This window comes from Ranitomeya variabilis, chromosome 6, assembly GCF_051348905.1.
Source record: "Ranitomeya variabilis isolate aRanVar5 chromosome 6, aRanVar5.hap1, whole genome shotgun sequence".
NCBI classification, from domain to species: domain Eukaryota; kingdom Metazoa; phylum Chordata; class Amphibia; order Anura; family Dendrobatidae; genus Ranitomeya; species Ranitomeya variabilis.
In genome coordinates this window covers 516119906-516141814 of record NC_135237.1, presented here as the reverse complement: position 1 = coordinate 516141814, position 21909 = coordinate 516119906, and the positions used below count along the sequence as shown (strand labels likewise).

The 21909-nt window shown below is 39.8% G+C and overlaps 1 protein-coding gene across 1 annotated transcript in view; it reads right to left on the bottom strand.

Annotated features, from left to right (window-relative positions):
• Nucleotides 1-430: 430 nt before the first annotated feature.
• Nucleotides 431-21909, bottom strand: part of GRHL2 (grainyhead like transcription factor 2) — a 98077-nt gene continuing 76598 nt past the window's right edge. The window contains exons 9-16 of the mRNA XM_077270979.1: nucleotides 18246-18404; nucleotides 15092-15182; nucleotides 14001-14140; nucleotides 11021-11052; nucleotides 9083-9174; nucleotides 7366-7451; nucleotides 5734-5798; nucleotides 431-1063 (exon numbers count right to left, since the gene is read on the bottom strand). Of these exons, the coding sequence (XP_077127094.1) occupies nucleotides 946-1063; nucleotides 5734-5798; nucleotides 7366-7451; nucleotides 9083-9174; nucleotides 11021-11052; nucleotides 14001-14140; nucleotides 15092-15182; nucleotides 18246-18404 (783 nt within the window). The 3' untranslated portion in view covers nucleotides 431-945. The remainder of the gene's footprint in view (nucleotides 1064-5733; nucleotides 5799-7365; nucleotides 7452-9082; nucleotides 9175-11020; nucleotides 11053-14000; nucleotides 14141-15091; nucleotides 15183-18245; nucleotides 18405-21909) is intronic.

Genomic DNA, 21909 nt, shown 5'->3' with positions numbered 1-21909 from the left:
CTTTACTCATCCTCCCCAGGTCCAGCTCTGAGTCTCCGCCGCTGCCTCCAGTGTCTGATATTCTCTGCAGTTCTGACGTCACGTCAACATCTCTGCAGCCAATCAGTGAGCTGAGCAGCTCTGTCCGAGTGGACAACAACAAGCCGCTACGCTCAGTTATTGGCTTCAGTGCTATTAAAATAACTTCAACGCTGAAAATAACAACAGACACTGGGTGAAGCCGCTGAGACTCGGCACTGGACCTGAGGAGAGTGAGAAAGGGACAGGTTTGCTTTATAAACTTTACTTGGAGTGCAGGGGTTTTACTGATTTCAGAAAACCCCTGTAAGACATAAAAGTGGATCTGATGAGTCATCTTCATTATGTATCGAATGAAAACGGACTTACAATTTCTGATTGGTCATCGCCATTGCAGCAGTAAACAAAGGAAACGATAAAAATGAAAATATAATATTGCACTTTACAAAATAATTTGTACATTGTGTTAAAAAATCATTTTTTTTTTTAGATTACTTACAAAATACTTTTTGTACATTCAGCTTAAAACCAGTTGATGGATAGCACAAAAAAAACGCAGAAGACCACGTCAGTCGGCCCTCGTGCCTTCACTACCGTGCTGTGGAGATACTGCATGGAGGAGGATTTTGGAAGTCATTAAATCATCTAGAATTCCCATCTTCCTCGAAACAATGGAATATGGAATCTTCTTCTGAGAAGGTGATGAGCTTCAAGACAATGGTTGCATCCAAAGCGACTCCATCTTGTATCAGAATAGGAATATAAATACGGTTCCTCTGTCTTGGTTTCCTATACGGACCATGTATTGAATCTTGCATTCGCTGTCATAGGCACTAATTACAATTTCTAAATGTCTCTGATGGGGAAGAGATGTCTTCTCATGTCCATGGTTATTGCCTTCCCATCAGGCATCAGCTTGGCTGGGAGTTAGATCTCCGTCAGTGTGATCTTGTAGCCTTGTTCCACCATGCTCTCCACGTTCAGGATGAAGGTGTCCTCGTTGGAGTAGTGCTCGATTATGTTATCATCCATATTCACCAAAATGCTAAGAAGAAGATAAGACCAGAAGAACATTTACTGGCGGAGGCCTAGAAAGTTACACCCACAAACTTAAAATTTATTTTATTTGGATTTTATGTGATATACCATGATACGGGGTTTTCTAACTATTTAAAAAATATTAATCTGAAAATCGTGACGTGTATTTGTATTCATCCCCCCGAATCAATACTTTCTAGGTTGAAGTTACTCTATGTGACTGCAGACTTGTGAGTCTTCACAATCAGTGGGCGATTTCAGTCCATGCGATCACATGCTGACTAGACTTGGGTGGCCTCACTTAAAACAAGTGAATTGAGAGAGACCGGACAAGTCTAGTCGGAATGTGGCCGGATGTCTGCAAATATCATACCTGTGTTCACATGACTGCTGCGAGCATGCACAAGTCTTCAGTCACATACAGTGACTGAAGACTCGAGCCCCGAATCTGGTACCACCTTTAAGTTCCATAGTACCAATCAGTGTTAAATATAAATGTTGTGGTATATGTAGCAAATGGGCCTGACCAGAACCGTTTTTAAAGAAAGTTTCCATTGATTGAAAGTAGATATTTTAAAAACGGTGAGGAATGAAAACATATTAAAAAAATAAACTGCAGAACATCAATTAAAATTGCTTTATATTTAAGGGTCCATGTTATATAAACCTGTACAATTATCCTTATTTGGAAAATATGAGAAAGAAGAATTCAAGCATCATAGCCTTGGCGTAAAAAAAAAAAAAGGCTCATCCCTATGCCGAATATTAAATAAAGGTGCGGCAAATAGTTAAAACTATTAACCCAATCAGTAAAACAAGTATATAAACTGTTAAATACACTGTAAATAATGGAAAATATATTTCCGGACCACAATTTGTGCTCCACCTGTGCGACCATTACATCACAGAGCGCCCCTCCCAGGGTCACAGGTCGCAGCGAGCCTTCGCAGTGCCTAATGTCATGAGCCGGAGACTCCTAGGAAAGGCTGCGGCATTATAAAATAGATATTTCAGCTCGGAGTGACTCATTATTTATACTCGGAGCACCGATCTGACCGTAACACTGGATTCCAGTGTAAATATACAGCCGTTGTTTGACAAACTGCTGTGCTCCACTTCCCGAATACATGAGTCATAGTAGAGCGCGGAGCAGCTCCAGCCCCGAAACAAACTCACATAGATTTTAATTTTAGGAAATATCAGTACAAAAGCGTAACAGATAGAAACGGAAGCAAATTCCAACCCCGATTTCACTTTTGTGCGGTTTTAGTATCAGACCAATCATTACCAGAGAAATGAGATATGAACATTTTAAAGGGAATCTGTAGGAAGCTGAATAAAATGACACCTTGATATCCGAGACCCGATGTCTTTTTCCAGAGTAATCCACATTTTTCTTAATATCAATTTTCTTAATATGTAAATGAGATGGTAAGATTTATGGGCCGGACATAGATCTCCCCGAGAACCTGCCTCCAGAGATTATATGAAACCCTTCGAGACATATGACATATACTTACGTCAAATGTTGTGTCCCTGCCATTGATGCGGGCTAGCAGGGGCGCAACAACGCTGCGACCGGGCCTGATGGGTGAGGGCTGTGCATTATATTTCATGTAGGACTATGGACATTACATTATACTACATGTATGAATATGGGCTGTGCCTTATACTACATGGATGACTATGGGCCGTGCATTATACTACATGGATGACCATGGGCCGTGCATTATACTACATGGATGACCATGGGCCGTGCATTATACTACATGGATGACTATGGGCCGTGCATTATACTACATGGATGACTATGGACAGTACATTATACTACCTGTATGACTATGGGCTGTGCCTTATACTACATGTATGACTATGGGCTGTGCATTATACTACCTGTATGACTATGGGCTGTGCCTTATACTACATGTATGACTATGGGTTGTGCATTATACTACATGGATGACTATGGGCTGTGCATTATATTTCATGTATGAATATGGGCTGTGCATTGTACTACATGGATGACTATGGGCAGTGCCTTATACTACATGTATGACTATGGGCTGTGCATTATACTATATGGATGACTATGGGCTGTGCATTGTACTACATGGATGACTATGGGCAGTGCCTTGTACTACATGTATGACTATGGGCTGTGCATTATACTATATGGATGACTATGGGCTGTGCATTGTACTACATGGATGACTATGGGCAGTGCCTTATACTACATGGATGACTATGGGCTGTGCATTATACTACATGGATGACTATGGGTTGCGCATTATACTACGTGTATGACTCTGGGCTGTGCATTATACTACATGGATGACTATGGGCTCTGCATTATACTACACGGATGACTCTGGGCTGTGCATTATATTACATGCATGACTCTGGGCTGCGCATTATACTATGTGCATGACTATGGGCTGTGCACTATATTGTATGCATGCATATGGACTGTACATTATATCACTTGTATAACAATGGGCCATGCAATATACATTACTATGTGTGTGACGATGGACTGTGCATTATACTACATGGATGACTATGGGGGCACATTATACTGGATTGTGAGGGGTGCATTAGACTTCTGCTATGGGGCCTCATTATTTCTATGTTTGCCCCAGGTGAGTATAATGGTTTATTTGTTGCTATACATTAAAGAACAGTGGCAGAACAGGGGACATATAGACCAGGATGGGGATATAAATATCAGGCTAGGGCCCAGGATAAGGGACATATACCAGGGTGGGGCCAGGATTAGGGCACAGAAATACCAGTGTGGAGGGCGGCATATATAGATACCAGGATGGGGATATAAATATCAGGCTAGGGCCCAGGATAAGAGACATATACCAGGGTGGGGCCAGGATTAGGGAAAGAAATACCAGTGTGGAAGGCAGCATATATAGATACCAGGATGGAGGACATCTGGCACCAGGTCCATCAGACTATAGTTACAATACTGCAAGCTAACATACCGAGCCTGCATCTTTCCCTGCACATGATGGCAGATTTAATGAGCCAATCATGTGCCTTTAACGAAACTCCACCTGCAGCTGTTAACCTGTTAGACTTAACATGTGCAGGTAGGGGGGCGGGCGTGCCATTCCATGCTCCCATTTGCGCACCTGTGACGTGATCGCGGGATGCCAGTGGGTGGCCATGACAGCTGGGGGTCTGTTGATGACCCCCATGCCTATTATTACAGTCCTCCTATGCCTCCTACACCAGACACAGAGATCATATTTTTCTCTATACATAGTAGTGCTGATAAATAGCAAACAAAAATAAAATAAAAAAGTTTTTAAAAATATGAAAAAAAATGGAAAAAAAACACACAAAAGTTCTAATCACCCTCCTTTTAAAATATAACAATTCAAAATAAATACAAAAATACACACATTTGGTATCTATGCATTCGCAAAAGGACAAGCTATCAAAATATAACAAAAATACATTCGTAATGAGAAAAGAAATCAAAACTCTGAAATAAAGGAATTTTGTAGCCACAACATTGCAATAAAATGCAATAAGAGGCAATAAAAACATTGGATCTACCCTAAAAACATCAGCTCAGGGCGCAAAAAATAAACCATAATCCTGCCCCAAATTCCAAAAAATGAAAACATTACAGGTCTCGAAAAATGGTGACAAGCAAAATTTTTTAATTTATTTTATTTATTTTATTCTTTACATGTTTGGTATCTGCGTGCTCGTACTGACTCAGAGAATCATAGTGTACTGTCAGTTTTTTAACATGTAAATAAAATAAAAAAAATTAGGAAATTGCACTTTTTGTTCCCATTTTCCAGTACACTATATGGTAAAATCAATGTAAAACTCATCCTGCAATAAACAAGTCCTCATATAGCTACATTGAGAGGAAAAAAAAAAAGTTATGGCTCTTGGAAGAAAATGAGGAAAAAATTTAAATGGAAAAATGAAAATTCGCATGAAGTGGATAAATAGAATGGGGCGTTCCCAGTGTGAGACATGTATATCAGGAGAGCAGACTGTCAGTCAATACATGTCTCACACTGGGAACATTGGGGAATGAGGTCTTTAGATTTGCGATTTGCAAAAAGTAAAATAAAATAACGTCAAAGTGATCACATTTTGTGTGAAACCACAAATTTCACGAAATTAGACTCAAACTCGATCCTCCGCAGATCGTTCCGCGCATCTGAACTTTTAGTTGCCATAAATTCAGCTTTATTTAAATAAATCCCAATAAATGTACAGTCTTCTCTTCATCTGAGCTAGGTTAATTAAAACAGTCAATTAATGGGGTATTCCCATATACAATATCCTATCCCAATATGTCGTAGGTCTAATAATATTAGCAAATACCTCCAACTAGAAATGTAGTGTAGTTCTTCTGATTCACTACGTTTCTTACCCCATGAGCAGGACATTGTGGAAGCTTAGGTATCCATGGTTACCACCACTCATATAGTGATAGTTCATTACTATTGGTCGTAGCCATGGATACCCAAGCTGCTGCAATGCCCTGCACTTGAGGTAAGCAACATAGTGAATCAGAAGAACTATACTACAATTTCTAATAGGAGGCATTTGCTAATATTTTTATTACACCTACTACATATTGGGAAAAGATCTTGGAGATGGGAATACCCCTTTAACCTATTGCAGTCGTCTTACCCTTTTTTACTTTTCTTATAGATTTTCGCAATTTTTTCCACAGGGATACCATATTTTTCAGATAACTGAAATAGAAAAAAAACACACAATAAAAACAGATCAAACAGAGCACCACACTAGAGAACACTAGCAAGGGAGAACGTAAACCTGACCTTACGGGATAAGCAGGTGCCCGGCAGACGGGAACAGGTGACAGGTTATGTTATTGCTCCCCGCAATGTTTATCTGCTGCACTACACTGCCCTCTACCTGCAGTACACAACACTACATGCTGCATTACAGAAGGAGAATCATCCTATTAGATTCCACTTTGATTAACCATCGAAGGGTATTGTTCACACATGGCAAAAAAATCATTAGGGATCCTATAGCGTCAAAATCTGCAAGTATTAAATGGGGAGCGGGGAGAAATAGATGCCTGTCGAATAATTAAAAAAAAAAAAAAACATGTTCGATGACCACTATCGTGGGGGGCTTTAGGTTGTGATGAGATCAGGAAGATTTAATATGGATTTTACACTGAGAATCTACAATAGATTACAGTCTAATACATCTGAATGGGGGGTTTCCAAAATATCTGGCGGATTTCAAGGGATTCTGAGGATTTTACAGTAAAATGACGTAGATTTATGTACAATTATGTAAGGAACTGCGGCTGTTTTCCATATAGACATGATACATACGTCGTTTCAGACCCAGCTCCATCAAGTTCTGCCTTTCTCCACCAGTTATACATCCTCTATCGCTAGATTATTTATATCCCACAGTGACATTTTTGTGAGAAAAGTTCCAGCCCTTTTATAAAAGCTGGTATAGTGTCGGCCATCACTACCTCCAGTGGTCGGAATTCCACAGTCTGACTGCTCTAACTGGAAATAACCCTTTCCTATTTAACTGTTGGAATCGCCTTTCTTCCTCCTGTAATGAGTGCCCCCTGGGCCTTAGAACGGTCTTTGGAAGGAATAAGTCATGCGCCAGTCTTTTGTACTGACCATACATGTAAATGAGATCTCCTCGGAGGCATCTATTTTCTAAGCTAAACAAGCCCAACTTTTCCAACCTCTCATATTAAAGGGAATCTATCAACAGGATTTCACCCCCCAATTATATATAAGTACACATAGCTCTTTCAAAGACAAGTCATCCATTCTTCTGTTACTGAGAAATCAGCGTTTGAATTGATATGCGGATGAGTCTGAAAAGTTATTTGTAGATCTGAAGCCTCTGTCACTCCAGCTCTATTCACAGAACCGCATTCTCCTGCTTGACTGATGGCCCTCAATCAGTGCTTCTCAATACACTGCATTACTACAGTAACACATACTTTTTATACTTTTGGCAAACGGAAAAGTATAGTTGGAGTTTAGCAAGAAAAAAATATATATACTGTTGAGTTTTTATGATACAGAATTTACAGCAGGTGTCAGTGGGCGACACACGTAAGTAATGCATAGTCGCATATGTCCAGGACATATGTTCACGTCCTGACGAATCTACAGAATGTAGTGAAAATAAAAACAAGATGTGATGGAAACCTGATTGGTGGCACGTTTTGTCCTATATACGACGGCTCGGAGCCGGCAGATGCGAACCCATCACGCCGAGCACAATGTCCGTCTACATTACACTTACCGCTTCCAATAGTCCCTTCACTGTAGGAAACTTCAGCATCAAAGCATCAAAAACTTCATCAGTTTCCTTCCTCACATAAAGTAGCACTGAAAATAGCAAAGCAAAAGGTAAAAGATAAAATCTTTATTATCTTACATAAAAACATAATGGAGCTTTTTAATTGAAAAAAATTGGGAGGAAGGAATTTTACTAGCAGCGACTAATCAGTAGCGGACTGCCATCAGTAAGAGGGGATTTCTACATTGGTAACTTGGATGAGTATTGAGACTAGGCAGTCGGGTCCAGGGTTGGGAAACTCAGGCTACATTCACATAGGCGTCATGCACCCATAACTGAGCCAGATCTGACATGTGAGTCGGTGGGGTTCATCGGGGGATCTGGCGAGGTTTCTGTCCATTTCTGTCCATTTGATATCATGCAAACATGGTTTTGGTAGAGCATTGACAAAGGCTCATAAAGAGGGCATAAGAAACTATCATTCATCATCATTGACCTACCCAATAAAAAAAAAAAAAAACATCTTGGCTATGTTAAAGAGATTCCCTGGATTTTATAATGATGGGCTAAGCTTAGAATAAGCCCTTAACATGTGATTACTGAGGGTCCCACACTAAGGACCTACAGATCTCTTTACTGCAGTGCTTCACGCACTTATGGCTTTGTCCACCTCTGCAGCACAGCCCATTTGGGCCAATACCAAGGACAGACCATCCAAGTAAAATCCTAGAAAACCTCCTAGAAAAAGGATTTAAAGGAGTCCTCACGCATACATATACTGTGGAAACCACTTTTTTTCCCCAGTTAGAGAGATTGTGGTCCTAGTTGAATCAGATGGCAGTCGATTTAACCTATATCGGTTTTTCCACCACCTAAGAGTCATGTTTTATTTTGCTGGAAGGGTTAATCACAGTTTATTGTATTGTTGCAGATTTGTGACAATACATGATCTGTCCAGTTGAAGGCAGCGGAGAGGCCGGAGCTGCAGCGTGGGGGGTTTGGAGTTGGTGACAGTTTCTAGGGGAGTTCAAGGGGAGAGTGAAGCTGCGCATCGTTGGAAAAAGGTTTGGCTGGAGCGGTGTGACTCTGGATCTGTTGTTGGTGACTCTAGGATGCTTGTTCGGCTTGTCATGAGGTCAACCAAGGACACAGCATCTTGGGCTAACCCACGTGAGGACTTATTTTGAACGACTTATAGAAGCCCTGCGTTGGAGAGATCGGCATTCTCTAAGAGCTTCAAGTCGGCCTTTCTGATTTTTCGGGACTCAGCCCAGCAAGGACCCTTCTACTTCAGTCTCGGCACCTACCTGTACCATCTTATATCTGAATGTATATGCGCCTATATAAATAACTTTATAGAGGTCTAGTTAGGAGAAAAGGCCTCTTCTGTAAGACACTTCAAAAATTGCTCTGAGTAGGTGATTACTAAAGTACTGTCACAACACTGTCGTTTTATGGATTTATGCATAGAAACGGTTAATCGTGTGTTTTTCTTGCATAAAACTGTTAATTCTGCTTAAGTGTACCTGTGTATACTCTTAGTCAGTGTTATGGAGAGTAACTGCTGTCATTGTATATGTTACTGATACACCGTTTACGTCCTTCCCTTTGTTTTATAAACTGGTCAGTCTGCTGATAGCTGCTGTAACCCTCGTCCTGTGGCCGTCACTTGTCCATGTTACATTGTAATATATTCAATTCTACTAATTAATGAAATCACCTTTTTTGCTTCCTTCTTTCATGTGCTTTGGAGCAGGGGGTCCAAATTCCTCATCCACAGGCCGGAGCATTCTCTTTACCAGCACGCTGTTCCTGTACAGAACCATAGCAGATATATGTAACTCCTGATCTGTAGGGGGCAGTTCATAGCTACCATGTGTTAAAATGATCTCCTCCATTACTGAACCATCTCCTACATCCTCTGCCACTGTTGTTGGGCGACGGCGCGCTTGCACTGCAGATGGTGCTGTGGGAAATGCGCGCTGTCCTGCATAACATTAGTGTGGCTGCGACCTGTGCTGCTGCTTGGCCACAGAATCTGTGTCTTACTGCAGCCTGCTAATTATTCTTTGCAATCAGCTCTTTGCTGTGAGCTTTGGGCAGGGCCACCCCTTATACAAACCCCTGGCAGATTGCTGCCAGGTTGTTTCTTAACCTGCTTAGGTAAATCCTAATTCTCTAATCTCTGTTACTAGTTCCTGGTTGTGGCTCATATATTTTTTACTAACTATCTTAAAATTCTGTTCCTGATATCCTGGTTTTGACCCAGTATCATGATGATCTTCTACCAGATCGCTCCACTGGCCAGCAGCCGTTTCGAGGATGTAACCCCGGCAGCCCTGCACAAGTCCAGATCCCTATATAGGGGTTAAAGGATGAAGGCTGAGGTTCCCAAAGGGCCCTGATAAGTGAAAGTGTCTTGAGTTGACCAAAGCCGGTCTATGAAATCCCTATTAAGACCTGCCAGTCTTTCCACATAGACTGCGTCATTAAGATATTGAGAAGCACCTTAGGATTCTCCCCAAGAAGAATTGAATACCTCTGTGTAAATGAGAGAGAAAAAAATATGTCTGTTGGAAATTGGATGCTTATCACAAAACAGGATGGTCCCATAAACTACTATGTGTGTCCTCCAATTATTGCTTTATATGATTTGGAGAATCCAAGATTCCAAGGCACCAGGGAAAATGGGGATAAAACATAACCTTTATTCCATTATTCCATCCTTAAAAATCACATGGTGAAGTACAATTGAGGTAGATAAGTGAAGGAACGTTTCGGCATAAAAAGGGCATTTTTCAAGCCAGAAGCTTGAAGAAGGCCCTTTTGGGCTGAAACGTTGCTTCACTTGTCTACCTCAATTGTACTTCACCATGTGATTTTTAAGAATGGAGTATTGGAATAAAGGTTATGTTTTATCCCCATTTTCTCTGGTGCCTTGGAATCTTGGATTTACTATGGCTTTGGACCTTGTAGGGGGGTCTTACTGAGCCAGCATGGAGCCGCCAGTGGAGCATGAGAAGGACTCTTGGACTAAGTTCATATGGTTTTGAGATTGACAAAATAAGAGTGGCCTAAATCTATGGCAGCCTGTACTCCGATATTGTTTGTAACATGGAAGCAATTCTGAAAGTGTCTGAAAGTTGTGGGGTGATTTTTAAGTGGAACCTGGCAGCACATTTTTACATATGGGGAAGTAGTGGTATGGTGCCGTTATCTCCGTTGACCCCACAGATACATGCACACTCAGCTTGGCCAATCATGCTTGTGTCCCCGGTCGAGAGAGAGGAGTAAGCTGCTCTCATCCTCCTCTGGTAGCGGCTTATCTTGCCGGATCAGGCTATCAGACTCCAACTACGTGATCCTTCTCTCCCCTGAAACCTGCCATCAGAGGCCTATGCAAAGTATATTGTCCTGCTAAAATTGGTGGGGTACACATACACCTTACATCTAATATTTATGGCGAACTTAAGTGGTTAAACATCAGCATAATGGTAATAATTACATAAAAATCATTGAAAAAATTTGGGATGCCCATTTTTATAATATGCGGCCTCTGAGAGATTGTAACCCCACCTATCAGATATTTATGACATAGACTGTGGAAAAGGAGAAGACTCTTGTAATAATAACAACAGATTTTCAATTTATCTCTTACCCTTCAATTTCATCTTCTGTATTGTAGAAAACCTGCGAAGAAAGAAACAAATTGTAATAAATCAGAACACCACAAACAGCTCATTCCCATTATCACAGCTTATCAGTGATGTGTCCGACATCCATCTTCATAGCCTTTAACAGGAGCGCAATGTTCATCGATTTAATATCCTATTGCTAGATTAGCACTGAACACAAAAAAAAAATAAAATGAATGTTGTAGGAGTAAATCATAGAAAATATAAAAATGTTTCCTAAAAAGTTTTTCATCTTTCTGTAAGTAAATGAACTTCTAAAACTTTTTAATAATACTTTGTGCTTCAATTAGGCTGGTTTCACATTTGCGTCTTTGTACGCAGCGTTTGATCCGCATAGATCCGCATGCGTCATGCGTCCATATATTTAATATGCATATGCATGAGTCGTTTCGCGGTGTGCGGCGAACGCAACATGTTGCATTTTTGGAGGCATCAAAATCCGTCAAATATGCGCAGGGATGTGCATGCGGATGAGTGCTTAAAAAAACGCATTACTGTCTATGGGAACGCATTGGTATGCAAGGACATGAGTACGCATGCGTTCAATACGCATACGTACTTTAGACTGAGCAGTTCTAGGAAATGATGTCACCAACTCTACCATGCGCATAAAAATGCAAACACATGCCAATACGCATTTAAACGCATGCACACGCAGCATTTTTTGGTGTCACGTGTAAGATGATGCGGATATAAAACGATGCGTTAGAATGCAGATGATACGCTGCAGACTCAAACGCTAATGTGAACCTAGCCTTACTCACCATTTTCTAGATACAGGTATGCTGTAGATGAATGAGAACAGTTTTGAAACAAACAGCCTGGACTACAGACTGAGGCCGGTTTTACATGGGCATTCATTGCAATGTCTGAACAGGCCTCCTGACTGAAATAAAACACCCTGTATGTATCTGATCTAATAATGGAGATACCAGGGATGCTGAGGTAAGAAGATGCTGCTCACACTGCTGTCCACCCTGTCTATCTGATCTAATACTGGAGATACCAGGGGTGCTGAGGTAAGAAGAGGCTGCTCACACCGCTATCTACCCTGTCTATGTGATCTAATACTGGAGATACCAGGGGTGCTGAGGTAAGAAGAGGCGGCTCACATTGCTGTCCACCCTGTCTATCTGATCTAATACTGGAGATACCAGGGGTGGTGAGGTAAGAAGAGGCTGCTCACACTGCTGTCCACCCTGTCTATGTGATCTAATACTGGAGATACCAGGGGTGCTGAGGTAAGAAGATGCTGCTCACATTGCTGTCCACCCTGTCTATCTGATCTAATACTGGAGATACCAGGGGTGGTGAGGTAAGAAGATGCTGCTCACATTGCTGTCCACCCTGTCTATGTGATCTAATACTGGAGATACCAGGGGTGCTGAGGTAAGAAGATGCTGCTTACCCTGCTGTCCACCCTGTCTATGTGATCAAATACTGGAGATACCAGGGGTGCTGAGGTAAGAAGATGCTGCTTACCCTGCTATCTACCCTGTCTATGTGATCTAATACTGGAGATACCAGGGGTGCTGAGGTAAGAAGAGGCTGTTCACACGGCTGTCCACCCTGTCTATGTGATCTAATACTGGAGATACCAGGGGTGCTGAGGTAAGAAGATGCTGCTCACATTGCTGTCCACCCTGTCTATCTGATCTAATACTGGAGATACCAGGGATGCTGAGGTAAGAAGATGCTGCTCACCCTGCTGTCCACCCTGTCTATGTGATCTAGTACTGGAGATACCAGGGGTGCTGAGGTAAGAAGAGGCTGCTTACCCTGCTGTCCACCCTGTCTATGTGATCAAATACTGGAGATACCAGGGGTGCTGAGATAAGAAAAGGCTGTTCACACTACTGTCCACTATGTCTTTATGATCTAATAAATGGGGTGCTGACTTAATAAGAGGCTACTCTCACTGCAAGCATTTGTGCCTATCTGATCTAGTACTGCAGATATCAGGGGTGATGAAGTAGGATGGACTGCTCACACTGGTGTCCATTCTATCTCACTAGTCTAATACAGGAGATACCAGTGTGTTATCAGGATGTTGAGGTAAAAGAAGCGGCTACCATGTGGTCAGTTGTGAGAAAATTGATTCCGTTTTGTGACTGTCGTATTCATTTTGTCTTGTAATCCCTGTGTTATGGTGATCAAATAACACTGCTGGGCAGGAAAATGTCACATTTCTATCATGACCCTAAGGTTCCTATTGGCTGTTAGTCTGGAGGTAACTTTTACTTTGTCTGTGACACTATTTAAGTAGGTCACATGTGCTAATAAACCAGAAGTCCTGAGTACACCAAACAAGGCTGTGCTGTATTTATTTCCTGAGCGCTTGTAAAACAAATCTTGTTAATTTGGAGTTCTAAAGGCATAGAAGAGAGTGTATTTTGCTTACACCATATTGATCCACTTTATGAGTATAGGTTCTTCAACTAGAATCCTTGACTTCATTGAAGTGTCACATATTGTATTCAATATTTTGTTTCTCCACTTGTGGCGGAAAAGTAGCTGCACATATGTGGTGACTGTCTGCATGTTGTGTTTCGTAAAACAGAATGATTGTGTATCTATGGCCACTTCGCTGCGCCTATGTGTCCATCAATAGGTGTTAGATGCAGGTCCCACCTCTGGAACTATCTCTATAGCAGGACCTATCAGACTATATCCACTGGATATACCATAAATGTATAAGATGGGAATAACCTTCACATGGAGCAAGTGACTGCTTATGCTTGAATGGAGGAGGGGGGAGTCAGAAATCTGCAATGGCGCCCCGGCATATCTAGTCCGTCTCTGTAGAGGATTTGCAGTTTGTAATGACTATCTATCATTAGATGAAGCGAATTTATGTAAAGTGTAATTTGGCATAACATTTATGCTCACTCCTGTGAGGCCTTATTACATTACGACTCTCTAAAGAACATGGATATCAAATACCTGCCCGGTCCTTTGTAGGTTTCCAAAATGAACATCTGGGATGAAGAGGACGGGCTGGGAGTCCAGGTCAGACATTGTTTTGAAGAAGGTGATATCGCTCTTCTTCTGCAGCGGTAAAGCTGATAATTTAGCATCAGACGCTAGATAAAAATTGACAAGGTGACAGGATCAGGATAAAATAATTCACATACAATTGATCATCAGTCTGGCATTTGAGGGACCAGAGTAATATTAGAGTATTGTATTTCTGGATTATCAGATAGAGACACAGAACATGCAGTAAACTCTGGATAATTAGGAAACTTCCACATTGGATGTGATAGTGTGAAAAAATTTGGTCACAGATTTTGCTGCAAAACTATAGTAAGTTTGCAGCAAAATGAGTCATAAAAGAGTTACATTCGTTATGTATTTTTTCAGATTTGCCCTGGCATTGCAAACAAAGAGCAAATTTTGAGAGCGAGGAGCGCCAATAACTGCAATCATTGGGCTGGAGAGAGTTGGCTGGTATGTTAGGAGTTAACTCCTCTCCTGGAATATAACTATTGCAGGCGCTGGACAGGCTCCGGTGGTCAAGCCTCATGTAAACAAGCTTTACTCTATGTAACAGAGGTTAATTGCAAACTTGCTTATTTTCAAGCTGACTAACTAAAACAATTTAATAATATGAGAATACCCCTTAAACACAGTGTATCATTTTTAGGGAGATTTTCTTTAAAGGAAACCTGTGGCTGTAGCCAGGTATGTTTTGTGTTTCCTTGGCTGACTAGTCCAGTACAGCCCTCAGCGGCTTCTTGTTGCCCCACTCCTTTTGACTTACAAGTATCTCCCTATGTAAGTCAAAGGAATCGAGGGAGTGAAGGGGGGAACCGCTGGGGTCTGCATTGGACTAATCAGCCAAGACTCATAGTCCCAGTTTCACAGTAAAACATACCAGGCTTCAATCGCACTGCCATTGTCAGATTCATGCTGCCCGTGGTTCAGACAGCATGAATCTGATGACAGATTCCTTTGAAATCTTGACTCAGTTATCCAAATTGGAGCAATTATTGTCAGACAGTAAGTCATCTTTGCATCATTTTGTGACCTACAATTATTTATGGACTGATTTTGCGCAGGCTGACTTTTTCCTTTTTTTCGGTTTTGCTTTCGCTCCTCATCTCGGATTTTTCTCTCTGCTCCCTAAAAACATAAAATAAGGAAAAAGCAGATTTAAGAAATTAAATTATCCAATTATTCCATCAAACAGCAATTAGCTAGAATAAAAGAAAACAAATGTTCCCCTGCAGCACCACCAGAGGAAAAATTAAGCATTACACAATCCCCATCTAAATCAATAAGCTGTATACAGTATATATCATGGTAACAGTAAAATAATAAAAAAATAAAGTACATTTAGCGTAACCTGATTTTCTGAAGATTGCTTGTATTATCGATGGTCTATCTTAAGAACAGATCATGAATTTTAACAAATTAACAAGGTCTTTAAAGAGTAACCGTTTTAATATTCATTAGTACGCATGAAAATTAGCACTTTTGTAATATATCTAATCAAAATAATTCACTTTTTTTCTCCTGGATTGACATTTTATTCTTCTTAATTTAGCAGTAAAATCTATAAAAATGTGTCTTCAGTGACTACAGATTTCCACATAACTGAGATAGGAGAGGACAGTTGGTGCCTATCAGATTCCATGGAGAGCAGATAGATGAGTAGCTATTAGTATCAATGCCCTATTAGGTCATAAAGAAATCAACGAGACCTCACGTTTTATGAGCTAGAATGAAGAATTACCAACAAGCAACGGCTCGAAGACTCGATCAGTGGGTATATTGCATGGACCGCCAATCATCAGAATGTCCCCCATGTAATACCTCTCCCCATTTCCCATGCAGTGATCCCTATAAAGGAGTTTTCTGTCATAAAATATTAAAATATTATTTTAATGACTAGATTTTCCAAAATCTTTGATTTTGTAATTTTTCACATAATTAAGAATCTCTGTTCCAATATATATATATAAATTATATATATATATATATATATATATATATATATAGATATATATATATAGTCGAAAAAAGGAAAGCAGCACAAAAAACTGAAAAAAAAATAAATGGTGGACTTTATAGCCTGAACGGCGTGGCGACGTTTCGGATGTAGTATCCTTATTCAAGCCTACTACATCCTAAACGTCGCTACACGCCGTTCAAGCAATAAAGTCCACTATTTTTTTCAGTTTTTTGTGCTGCTTTCCTTTTTTTGACTCTATTATTATAGACCATTGGATTGCCAGTTGGGAGAGCTTTGCATGACATGTGAGTTAATTTTGGATAAGCTTAACGGTTTATAAAAATTGTTTTTTTTGCAACAGCTATTTCAGTTTCATATATCTAATAACTGTTGGACACAGTAATGTTTCTGCCTTGAAATGAGGTTTATTGTACTAACAGAAAATGTGCAATCTGCATTCAAACTAAATTTGACAGGTGCATAAGTATGGGCACCCTTATCATTTTCTTGTTTTAAATACTCCTACCTGCTTTTTACTGACTTACTAAAGCACTTTTTTTGGTTTTGTAACCTTATTGAGCTTTGAACTTCATAGCCAGGTGTATGCAATCATGAGAAAAGCTACTTAAAGTGGCCAATTGCAAGTTGTTCTCCTGTTTGAATCTCCTCTGAAGAGTGGCATCATGGGCTCCTCAAAACAACTGTCAAATGATCTGAAAACAAAGATTATTCAACATAGTTGTTCAGGGGAAGGATACAAAAAGCTGTCTCAGAGATTTAACCTGTCAATTTCCACTGTGAGGAACATAGTAAGGAAATGGAAGAACACAGGTACAGTTCTTGTTAAGGCCAGAAGTGGCAGGCCAAGAAAAAACATCAGAAAGGCAGAGAAGAAGAATGGTGAGATCAGTCAAGGACAATCCTCAGACCACCTCCAGAGAGCTGCAGCATCAACTTGCTGCAGATGGTGTCACTGCGCATCGGTCAACTATACAACGCACTTTGCACAAGGAGAAGCTGTATGGGAGAGTGGTGCGTAAGAAGCCATTTCTGCAAGCACGCCACAAACAGTCGGCTGAGGTATGCAAAAGCACATTTGGAGAAGCCAATTTCTTTTTGGAAGAAGGTCCTGTGGACTGATGAAACCAAGATTGAGCTGTTAGGTCATACAAAAAGGCGTTATGCGTGGCGGCCAAAAAACACAGCATTCCAAGAAAAACACTTGCTACCCACAGTAAAATTTGATGGAGGTTCCATCATGCTTTGGGGCTGTGTGGCCAATGCCGGCACCGGGAATCTTGTTAAAGTTGAGGGACGCATGGATTCCTCTCAGTATCAGCAGATTCTTGACAATAATGTTCATGAATCAGTGACAAAGTTGAAGTTACGCAGGAGATGGATCTTTCAGCAAGTCAATGATCCAAAACACCGCTCCAAATCTACTCAGGCATTCATGCAGAGGAACAATTACACTGTTCTGGAATGGCCATCCCAGTCCCCAGACCTGAATATCATTGAACATCTGTGGGATCATTTGAAGAGGGCTGTCCATGCTCGGCGACCATCAAACTTAACTGAACTGGAATTGTTTTGTCAAGAGGAATGGTCAAAAATACCTTCATCCAGGATCTCATTAAAAGCTACAGGAAGGGACTAGAGGCTGTTATTTTTGCAAAAGGAGGATCTACTAAATACTAATGTCACTTTTCTGGTGAGGCGCCCATACTTATGCACCTGTCAAATTTTGTTTGAATGCAGATTGCACATTTTCTGTTAGTACAATAAACCTCATTTCAAGGCAGAAACATTACTGTGTCCAACAGATATTAGATATATGAAACTGAAATAGCTGTTGCAAAAAAAACAATTTTTAGAAAACATTAAGCTTAAGATTAATAGGGGTGCCCAAACTTTTTCATATAAAAATATATATATATATATATATATATATATATATATATATATATATATATATATATATATATATATATATATATACACACACACACACACACACACACATATATACACATCCAGCCACGGCTGCTGTCTTAAGCATCGGGTATTCCTACGATCTGTAACCGGTGGACAGATGTGCTTGAAGAATTATCATCCATTAAACATTAAAAAGCCCCTCGCAGCAGCAGTCAGTCACCGGTAGGAACCATTACCTGTTCATCCAAGGGAATAATGGATTACGGGCTGTCGGGAGATTCCCATTGTTAGGTTACCTTATCACAGAAGACCTTGATCTGGCAGTAGGCCCGGTGGATCGGCCGGTTGCTGCGGTTATTGTAGCTATACGTGTCGATCTGAATCATAAGTGGAAGTCCCTTCACCCCTTTCTGAGAGGAGAAGTCAGTGCTGAGGCAATTCACCGTGATGAAGATCTATAGAAAGAGGAGCAGAAAAACGTATGCAAATGGTTCAAAGTAGGACAATGCAAATCGTAAACCCTGGTTCAGAGTACACATTGATATAGTGTGAGAATATATATATATAACCCTTTAAGGAGGACTTGTCAAAAGTGGCCAATAACACCTTATCCGAGCAAATTCATTCATCACTACTACCACTCACACCCCTTCGCACCATGGCCATATTCCGTTTTTTTTATATACTTCCGTCAATGAGGGCTTTTTTTTTACAGAACGAGTTGTACTTTTGAACCATACCATTGATTTTACCATATAGTGTACTGGAATACGGGAAAACAATTCCAAGTGAGGTGAAATTGCAAAAAAAAAAAAAAAAGGCAATTTCACAATGTTTTTATGGAGTTATTTTTATTTACTATGTTTACTATATGGTAAAGCCTGATTCTCCAGGTCAGTATGAGTACGCAGATACCAAACATGTATTCTGAAATTTGTATGAAATAAAAAGTTTTTGCATTTATGGTCATTTTCAGAGACCCAAAACATTTAAATTTTTCTGGGGCTGGGTGAAGGCTTTTTTTTTTTTTTTTTGCATCCTGAGCTGTGGATACCATTTTGGAGTAGATATGATGTTATGATGGCCTTTTATTGCATTTTATTGAAATGTTGCAGCAGCCAAAAAAAATAAAAACTTCTGGATTTATTTTTTCTAAATCGGATTAATTTACTTTAATATTTTGATTTATTGGTATCATTTTGGTGTCCATACTACTTTATGATCTCCATTTATTAACATTTTTGGAGAGGTAAAATAAAATGCCCCAAAAATTATCTTGGCCGTTAATATTTCTTCGCTCGAAAGGTTTTGCACATAGCAGTACCAAATATGATTTTTTATTTTTTTTTTTAATTTTATTAACTTCCTAGGAATGTAACGATTTAACTTTTATATTTATAGCATTTTTTATAGTTTTTTCCCTCATTTTTTTTATTAGCCCTCCTAGTGGACTTGAACCTGCAATTGCAGTGAACTGTTCCTCTATGGAGCCAACCAAATGCAGCGGTCACACTTGACTTGATAGTACATGTAATAAATATATATTATAGGTTTATAAATTTATATATATGTAGCGATCTTCGTCTGCCGCATGGTCTTGTTTTTGGACACTTCATCCATAGTGCTATGATACGATGCCCAATTTTCGGAAGAGCAAAGACTATTAAAATCCAGACCACCTGTGTGGATATACGGTAGATATAAAAAGTCTACACATCCCTATTAAAATGGCATGTTTTTGTCATGTACAAAAATCATACCAAGAAGAATCATTTCAGAACTTTTCCCATGTTCAAGGTCACCCATAGCCCAAACAGTTCAATTTAAAAAATACATTATTTTTCTTTTTCCACCTAAAAAGATTTCAAAAGAGCTAAAATAATGTGGTTGCATAAATATGTGCAACCTTAAACTAATACTTTGTTCATGTAACGTTTGAAATTATGACAGAATTCATTCCTTTTGGGTCGGAACCTATTTGCATGGCACATCCAGAATTGGCAATCTTTACCCCCTCTTCCTTGCAGTAGCTCCAAATTTGTCAGACTGAGAGCTTCTCCTGTGTACAGCGCCTCCTACAGGTCACCCACAGATTTTCAATTGGATTTAGGTCTGGGCTCTGGCTGGGCCATTCCAAAATTTGATATTCTTCTGAAGAAGACATTCTTTTGTTGATTTGTAGGTATGATTAAGGTCCTTTTCATGCTTAAAGATGAAATTCATCTTCAGATTTTTAAAAGCAGATATTTGGAACTGTTCATAATGCCCTCCACCTTCACTAAAGCCCCAATTCCAGCTGCCAAAAAACAGCCTCAAAGCATAATGCATAATAATAATAATAATAATAATGCTGCTTCCACCATGCTTCACTGTGGGTATGGTGTTCTTTTGGTAACATGCACGGTTAGCGTTTTGCTAAAACATACCTTTTGGAATTATGGCCAAAAAGTTCAATCTTGGTGTCACCAGACTAACACACCTTTCCCCACTTGCTTTTTGACAGACTTGATGTTAGATTTTGGAAAACATAGCCAGGCTTGGCTGTTTTCCTTAATAAGAAATAGTTTCCTTACAACCCTATCCCACAGGCCAGACATATGAAGAATACAGGAGATTGTTGTCATGTGCAGTACACTGCCAGTACATGGCAGAAATTCCTGCAGCTCCTTTAATGTTGTTGTAGACCTGTTGTCAGACTCCCTCACTAATTTTCTGGGTTTTTTTCACCAATATTTGAAGGACTTACAGTTTTAGGTAATTTCACCACTATGCCAAATATAAGCCACTTCATAATGACCATCTTCATTCTAATGCCTTAGAATTTTTTTGTGCTCTCTCATAACTAACAATGAGATGCTTTTGCTGTGTTGTATGCAATTTACAGACCATGGCTTTTACTGTAAAATACAACTGAGAAAATATCTGGAAAATCCTACTGACACAGCTAAACTTTATATGGAGTTAATCAGAATAACTGTAAATGATGGCAGCTGTGTGCTTACTACTATTTACCATGAGTTTATATATGATTGGTTAATTTTAAACACAACCACACCCCCAATTATAAGTAGGTGTTAACTCTTATGTAACAACATTCTTTTTTATTTTTTTATTTTTTTTAATTTCCCCCCCTTAAAATGTTTTCAGTTGGTTTCACAATGGATTTGTACAAATTATGGGTGTCGTTAAACTTGGAAACATTTCTGAAATTATTTTTCTTGGAATGATTTTTACATGATAAAAAAAAGGGGTGTGTAGACTTTTTTTTTTTAAAATATCCACTGAATACGTGCATACACACACTGCATACAATACTGTATACAGGTCATCTGGATTCTAGTAGAATATGGAAGCAGCATTGCCCTTTAGCTCCTATGACATGAGTGCACTTTTATGGGAAGACTCCTAAAACTAGGTCTGTAAACAGTCGCTCAGGAGCTCTAGCTTTCAGTTTTATAGCAATGCTAATAACTCTGGCGGGTGTTTACACTCATTTATTGAAACTTTTACCCTACACCACACCCTGGCAACCAACTCTGCTCAAAACCTGTGATCTGCCAGTACTGGAGCAAATGCAAACTTCTTTATATTAAAAGCAAACAAAGATCAGCATAATACTTTTTAATAACGTCTTGGCATGAAGTCTGTGCCAGTCGTTGTTTCTTTGCAGGAATAACAAGTCAGTGAGACTCAAGTATCCTTGGATCTACCTGCAAATACTTCAGCCGTACCTCATCTGCCATCTACAGAACTAGGAGAGCCTGGTAGAAAGTTCTATAATGCCACCAATAAGGAGGCAAAACACTGGCAACTGCCCAGGGCCTAGGACAGGATCATGAAATACACATGTTACAAATATCAAAAGACTTCCAAACAGAAGACTAGTGTGTACAGGCGCAAACTAAGAGTAGCCATCTCTATACATAAACAAAGTTGTACTCCGTAGGCCTATATTTCATG